At 35.8% G+C, this 8,149-nt stretch overlaps 1 protein-coding gene across 1 annotated transcript; it reads left to right on the forward strand.

The window, feature by feature from the left end:
* Positions 1-440: 440 nt before the first annotated feature.
* On the forward strand, positions 441-6,935 carry LOC136830086 (fibrinogen-like protein 1). The gene is made up of 8 exons (XM_067089280.1): positions 441-614; positions 1,049-1,288; positions 1,833-1,880; positions 2,684-2,765; positions 3,339-3,502; positions 3,930-4,056; positions 4,704-4,831; positions 5,481-6,935. The coding sequence occupies exons 3-8, from the start codon at positions 1,859-1,861 to the stop codon at positions 5,648-5,650; spliced, it is 693 nt and encodes a 230-aa protein (XP_066945381.1). The 5' UTR covers positions 441-614; positions 1,049-1,288; positions 1,833-1,858; the 3' UTR covers positions 5,651-6,935.
* The last annotated feature ends 1,214 nt before the right edge of the window (positions 6,936-8,149 follow it).

Here is an 8,149-nt window from a genome sequence, read left to right on the forward strand (position 1 = left end):
ATCTATAAAATATTAATATCTATAAAGAGTATTAATATCTATAAAATATCAAAAATAATAATTTTCGGATCTCTCTTTCATTTTCAGAAGGGAAATTAAGAGAGAGAGAGAGAGAGAGAGAGAGAGAGAGAGAGAGAGAGAGAGAGAGAGAGAGAGAGAGAGAGAGAGAGAGAAAATAGAAGATGACACCGCTTTCACTATACCTCGTCATTTTTGCTACCATGGGCCAGACGGTAAGTTTTTAATATATAATTTTTATATTCGTCAATATATTTATATATACATACACACACACACACACACACACACACACACATATATATATATATATATATATATATATATATATATATATATATATATATATATATATATATATATATATATATGTACCTTGTACCTGGCACAGGTACTGACCGGGAGGACAGTACCTGAAGACAGTTACCGGGAAATCAACGGTACCTGGGAGCAGTTCGATTGTACCGGGACTACTGGGAGTGCCGCCCCCGACCAGTGCCACGACGACTTCAAGGACAAGTGCCCGCCCTGGGCAGCTCCTGCTGCCCAGAGCCCCGAATAATTTCACGGAGATTATACCCTGGGCACAGCGTCAAGTGAGTGAATTAGATATTTATATATATATATATATATATATATATATATATATATATATATATATATATATATATATATATATATTCGATTGAAATGAATCTAGATTATTCTTGAGGGTTGTAAACTCTCTCTCTCTCTCTCAACCTCTGCCTCTCTCTCTCTCTCTCAACCACTGCCTCTTTCTCTCTCTCTCAATTTCCCCTTCTCTCTCTCTCTCCCTGTCTCCCAATCTCTCTCTCTGTCACTCTACCTATCCCCCAATCTCTCTCTCTCTCTCTCTCTCTCCCTCTCTTTCTCTTTGTCTCCCAATCTCTCTCTCTCTCTCTCTCACACTCTTTCTCTCTCTCTCTCTCTCTCCCAACCTCTTTCTCTTTCTCCCTGTCTCCCAATCTCTCTCTCTCTCTCTAAAATCCCGACCACCTCCCGCCCACAGACTGCAGATACCGAAAGTGCTACGTTTACTACGGCGGGTGGTGGGCGGTCCAGTGCCGCCCGGGGTCCAGAACCCTCTTCTACTGCGAGCGCAGGGGCGTCTACTGCTGCTCCTCCGCCTGCAGGAGGAGGCCCATATGCCAGCGCCTCGGGGGCCACTGCGTCACTGGCTCCAGCCGCTGTAGGGGGACCATTATTCAACCCGGATGCAGAGGAAAGCAGTGCTTCTGCTGTATATCAGGTTTGTAAACAGGCGAATGTTTGTAAATAGGCACTGTGTATGTTTGTTTGCTGATTCATGAGTTGTTTGTTTACGTTTGTGTGTGTGTGCGTGTGTTATGTTTGTGGTCGTGTATGTATTTATGTGCAGTCGTTATGAATGTGTGTACTTGTGTGGGTGGAAGTATGTGGGAGTATGTGTACAAGTATAGTTTAGCTTGAGTATAAATACACAAACACACACATATATATATATTTTATAAATATACACATATATATGTACATATATATAAATATATACACTAAAAGTTAGCTTGAATTAAAGAAAGAATCAATTTATATCTGAGATGGTTTGAACATGTGGAGAGAATAGAGTGCCCATGAAAAAAGTACGAGCGAAAACGCTCTTAAAAACAGGATCCGTTGATGCACTATATATATAGGGGTTGACACACTATTAATGAGACATATGTTCAAGAATCAGCTGAGGCATTGAGAGTTCTCTTCCTTTCATGGCCGTATCCTATGTATCCTGTGTCCTATGAATCCTATATCCTATTTTACAGCAGCGGACCCGGTTCCTACGTGTCCTATGAACGGGAATACTGAAGAAAGTAAGTTGGCTTAATATTACTTATTTTCCTATGTATAGTGCTTATTCTTCTATGTATATTGCTTGTTCTTGTAAGTATACTGCTTATTCTTCTATGTATACCCCTCATTTTTCTATGTATGTTGCTTAGTTTCCTATGTATATTGCTTATTTTTCTATGTATAATGCTTATTCTTCTGTGCATATTCCTTACTCTTCTATGTATGTTACTTAATTTCCTATGTATGTTGCTTATTCTTCTATGTATATTACCTACTATTCTATGTATATTGCTTATTTTTATATATATGTTACTTACTCTTCTACAGTATGTATACTTATTCTTTTATTTATATTATGTATTCTCCTATGAATACCTATGGTCAATTAAGGATCTCTATGTATAACCATACTCATTAAGAATAGATGGCATGTATACATTACCTTTCCCCAAACATGTATCATTATTTATTGACCTTAATTTTTTTTGGCTCATTACTCCCCCTTCCTATGTATATTTGGGGTGTTCCCTAGGGCCTATTGAGGGTCCCTGTGTATTAAATATACTCAGTCAAAATAGAGGATACTATGTATAAATAATATTTTCCTAAATATTCACTTATACATTACAATTTAACTGTATTTTGTATTGACCAGTAACTTAAAAATTAATTTTTTATATCACAAAATCAATCAAAGTGTTGACACTTTTCTGTAACTTACAAAAAACACTTGAAAATAAACATTTTAAAACAGCTGGTACAAGCATCCATAAAAATGTTGTACAGTGAAGCCAAATTCACTGAATTTCTTTTTCCAATTCAGGCTGTACAGGGCACAAGTCATGCCAAGAGCTTTACGACGCTGGTGTCGTATTCAGTGGCATATATACCATATGCCCGATTAGGTAAGATATTATTATTATTATTATTATTATTATTATTATTATTATTATTATTATTATTATTATTATTAGATGCTTGTATTTTCTTGTAAACAATTAAATGTGATTGTCAGTAGGAATATAATGTTTGGTGTTACCTGTTGTTATAGGCCTTGTATAATGTATATATATATCCAACTCGTGGCCAGGTTGGTAACGCAACCTCGTTCTGGTAATCCCAGACGTGGGTTCGAATCTTGCCCACCCAAGGGCATCAGAATTTCTTCATTTGGTTATTGCGTTTGGATATCAGGCTTTGTAGTGACGAGCATATTACAATGTGCGAATATATGCAGAAGTCAGGAGGGCATTGTGGGTAGTACAATTATATATATATATATATATATATATATATATATATATATGAACAAAGTTACCAAGCTGTGGTCGCAGCAACTAAAGATACACAGAGACAAGGGCCTATATATATGGTGGGTCGGTTCGAGGAATTGGAGAGGGAATTTACACAGGTCATCAGAATAAGACACTGGATAGCAAACAAGTACATGGCCCTCATATATATATATATTGTTACAGGACATGCAACCAAGTCCTCACGTACTGCGACATGACGTCCGACGGCGGGAAATGGACTGTGTTCCTGTCTCGCGATGCCGATCACTCGGACCAGGAGCACTTCAACAGGACCTGGGACGAGTACAAGGAGGGTTTCGGCGCCTGCGACCAGGAATACTGGCTGGGTGAGTTTGAGCGGCGGGTCTCTCAGGGATGGGATCGCTGGCCCTATGCCTGCTTCCTCCTATTTCTCTTCTTTTCCTTTCTTGACTAACTCCTAGATACATATTTCACTGCTTTGCACGACAAAGGTATGATGAGCGATGGGTTTTCAACAACGAGAGCACAATCATTCCACCTTGGCTGGGGTTCGAACCCAGGTTCCTAGCCTGGTGAGCAAGCAGGCTACCAATGCGTTACGTCTGGGTCTGGTCAGCGTGTGGATTGGTGATGAAGAAATAAATGGAAATCTTGTTAAAATGTCACTTAAATAAGTATGTCACGCAGAGTATAGATATGTGAGGAAATGAAGACGTATAGAATGATATAATTTCCACTTGCTGAAACAACACATATATATATATATATATATATGCTCGTGTCTCCTCCCAGGTAACGAAATCCTGTACAACCTCACGAACGACAAGCCCCACGAATTGCGAATCGAAGGGACCGACGAGGGCGGCGTCACAAAATGGGCGGTCTACGGCGAATTCAAAGTTGCCAGCGAGGAAAACAAGTAGCGTTTCTCTCTTTTTTTAGTTGATAAGTGTTGTTTCTCTTTTTTTAATGTTAATGGTTCTCTTTTTTATATTAATGAGTGTTGTTTGTCCTCTTAGTGTTAACTAGTATTATTCCTCTATATTTTTATATTAATGTTTATCTTTTCTAAATGTTAATAAGTGTTGTTTCCCATTTTTTATGTTAAAAAGTATTGTCTCTCTTTTTTATGTTAATGTTTATCTTTTCTAAATGTTAGTAGGTATTGTTTCTCATATTTAATGTAAAGTATTGTTTCTGATTTTTTAAATTTTTGTATTGTTTCTCCCATTCGTCCGCCTCTTGTGGAAGACCAAACTCTCTCTCTCTCTCTCTCTCTTTCTCTCTGTTACTAATTATAACCTCTCCCATTTCATTAAAACCAACCTAAGCCTTCCCATGACAATACACCAAATCTCTCCCACTCCATTTTAAAAAATATAATTTCCTTTGTGTATATATATATATATATATATATATATATATATATATATATATATATATATATATATATCTATATATATATATATATATATATATATATATATATATATATATATATATATATATATATATATGACCTCAACACCAAAACAACTGACCTCACTTTCCCTTCTTCTCTCCCAGTTACCAGGTCACCATCTCAGGGTACGACCCCTCGAGCACAATGGGCAATCTTCTGACCCCCATCCAGGATTTAGCTAATCTCAACGGCATGGAGTTTTCCACTATGGATGAGGACAACGATAACTTTGGTAAGTCAACGGGGATTTGTATGTGTGCGTGTGTGTGTAAGTATGTATGTATATATATATAATATACATATATGTATATATATATTTATAAGTATATATGATAATATATATACATATATATATATATATATATATATATATATATATATATATATATATATATATATATATATATATATATATATATATATATATATATATATATATATATGTACGTATAAGACTGAATCACCGAAAGTCAGACACGACTGTATATACATACATATATATATATATATATATATATATATATATATATATATATATATATATATATATATATATATATATATATATATATATATATATATATATATGCACACATACCTATATATGTGTGTATACATATTTATATAATAATAATAATAATAATAATAATAATAATAATAATAATAATAAGCTTGAATTTCAAGTCACTGGCCTCTATAGGCTTGTTCCATACGAATAGGGTTCCTCTTCTGAATAATAATAATAATAATAATAATAATAATAATAATAATAATAATAATAATAATAATAATAATAATAAAATAAATAATAATAATAATAATAATAATAATAATAATAATAATAAAATAATAATAATAATAATAATTCATTCCAATCACAGCCGGCGGAAGCTGTGCCAAGTTCTACAACAACGGGGGAGGTTTTTGGTACAACGGCTGTTCCTTCATAGGACCCACGAACAACGCTGACGTCCTGTGCTATTTCTGGAATACCGGCGTGGCAGGTCCTGTCATACTGAAGAAACTGAAGATGTCGATTCGTCCTGTGTAGGGGTCAGATGGTAGGACACTCTGGTAGGCCAGGCCTTGGACTCAAGGCAGGATTTTGCTATTAGACTGTAAGGAGCAGAAAAGTGGCTCGTGATGAAGTTGTACCCCACTGGAAGTATGTTGCGATTAAACTGTACCCTAAAAAAAAGTATGTTAAGATTAAATTGTACCCAGCTTGGAATATGTTGTGATTAAATTGTACACCAGGACAAGTATGTTGCGATTCAATTGTACACCAGGACAAGAATGTTGCGATTAAATTGTACCCCACAGAAAGTGTGTTGCAATTAAATTGTACACCAGGACAAAATTGTTACGATTAAATAGTACCCCACAGAAAGTATGTTGCCATTAAATTGTACACCAGGACAAGAATGTTGTGATTAAGTTGTACCCCACAGAAAGTATGTTGCCATTAAATTGTACACCAGGACAAGAATGTTGTGATTAAATTGTACCCCACAGAAAGTATGCTGCCATTAAATTGTACACCAGGACAAGTATGTTGCGATTAAACTGTACACCAGGACAAGTATGTTGCGATTAAATTGCACACCAGGACAAGTATGTTGCTATTAAATTGCACACCAGGACAAGTATGTTGTGATTAAATTGTACACCAGGACAAGTATGTTGCGATTAAATTGTACACCAGGACAAGTATGTCGCTATTAAATTGTACACCAGGACAAGTATGTTGCGATTAAATTGTACACTAGGACAAGTGATTAAATTGTACACTAGGACAAGTATGTTGTGATTAAATTGTTCTCCAGGATAAGTATGTTGTGGTTAAATTGTACCCCACTGAAAGTATGTTGCAATTAAATTGTACCCCACTTGGAATATATTGCAATTAAATTGTACCCCACTTGGAATATATTGCAATTAAATTGTACCCCACTGAAAGCATGGTGTGATTAAATTGTACCCACAGAAAGTGTGTTGTGACTACATCGTAACCCACTTGGATTAAGTTGTACACCAGGAAAAGTATGTTGTTATTAAATTGTACCTCAAGAAAAGTACGTTGCAATTAAATTGTACCCCACTTGGAATATGTTGCGATTAAATTGTACACCAAGATAAGTATGTTGTGATTAAGTTGTACACCAGGATAAGCATGTTGTGATAAAATTGTACCCCGATAAAAGTATGTTGCAATTAAATTGTACACCAGGATAAGTATGTTGTGATTAAATTGCATCACATAGAAAGTGTGTTGCGGTTAAATTGTACCCCACTTGGAATATGTTACGATTAAATTATACACCGCTAAAAGTATGTCGCAATTTGAATGCACGACACAGAAAAGTGGTTTGCAATGAAGTTTTACCCAACTGAAAGTATGTTGTAAGTTGTATGAAACTGTACCCCTCAAAAAGTAAGTTGCACTCCAAAAAAATTGGTATTTCAATTAAATTGTCCTCTGCAAAAATAAAGTTGTAATAAAACTGGAAAACAAATTCATGGTCAAATTGTACTGAATTGAATTGACTATTGAATTTAGGTCATTCAGCGCTGAAACGGAAATTGAGAGTAGGAGGTTTGAAAGGTGTAACAGGAGGAAAACCTCAAAGCAGTTGCAATATGAATCAATTGTTAGAAGAGGGTTGAGGAAAGTAAGATGGAAGAAAGAGAACATGAAAGGAGGTACAGTAAAAGGAACGAAGGGGGTTGCAGCTAGGGGTCCAAGGCACGCTGCAGAAAACCTTAAGTAATGCCTGCAGTGCACCGCATGAGGTGGACTGACGGCGCTATCCCCCTACAATGGGTCAAATTGTACTAGCAGAAACCCATTCGTTTAAGCAGAAATAAAACGATTGATTTTACAGAAGATACAAGAATAGTGAGAAACAAAAATAAGAGAGAGAGAGAGAGAGAGAGAGAGAGAGAGAGAGAGAGAGAGAGAGAGAGAGAGAGAGAGCTAATCCTAGGAAAATTATGAACAAAAATAAGACAGATTTCACGTGCATGATAAAAATGTGGTTAATGAGAGAGAGAGAGAGAGAGAGAGAGAGAGAGAGAGAGAGAGAGAGAGAGAGAGAGAGAGAAAGAGAGAGAGAACCAATCCCAGAAAAAAATATATGAGGACAGTCCCACTCTTAAAAACAAAAATATAAGATTGTACAATACGTACATGATAAAAGCTCAGTCATCGAGAGAGAGAGAGAGAGAGAGAGAGAGAGAGAGAGAGAGAGAGAGAGAGAGAGAGAGTAGCAAAACCATATCAGGGCAGCCAAAGCGGAATAGAGTAATGCGACTGTTCTCTGCAATAAAAAGAAAATATCATTGCTCACAGCTCAATTGTTCGTGACACATTAATGAGAAATTTCTCAGAGAGATAAAAAAACACAGTTACCAGTAATGACTCTGTAACCTATGATTGCTAACAAGAGAGAAACACTACAATTATAGAAACTTGTAGGTACTAAGGGACAGTAGGTAACAGAGATAAAATGGTATTGTTAGTTCCTAAATATACTGTACTCACGAATAC

This window comes from Macrobrachium rosenbergii, chromosome 46 (assembly GCF_040412425.1).
Source record: "Macrobrachium rosenbergii isolate ZJJX-2024 chromosome 46, ASM4041242v1, whole genome shotgun sequence".
NCBI lineage: Eukaryota > Metazoa > Arthropoda > Malacostraca > Decapoda > Palaemonidae > Macrobrachium > Macrobrachium rosenbergii.

Excerpts from the sequence above, each read along its gene's own strand:
- LOC136830086 (XM_067089280.1), top strand. The coding sequence starts at position 1,859 with ATGAACGGGAATACTGAAGAAA. Across the intron at positions 2,766-3,338 it reads TATACCATATGCCCGATTAG|GACATGCAACCAAGTCCTCA; the intron begins GTAAGATATTAT and ends ATATTGTTACAG. Across the intron at positions 4,832-5,480 it reads TGAGGACAACGATAACTTTG|CCGGCGGAAGCTGTGCCAAG; the intron begins GTAAGTCAACGG and ends TTCCAATCACAG.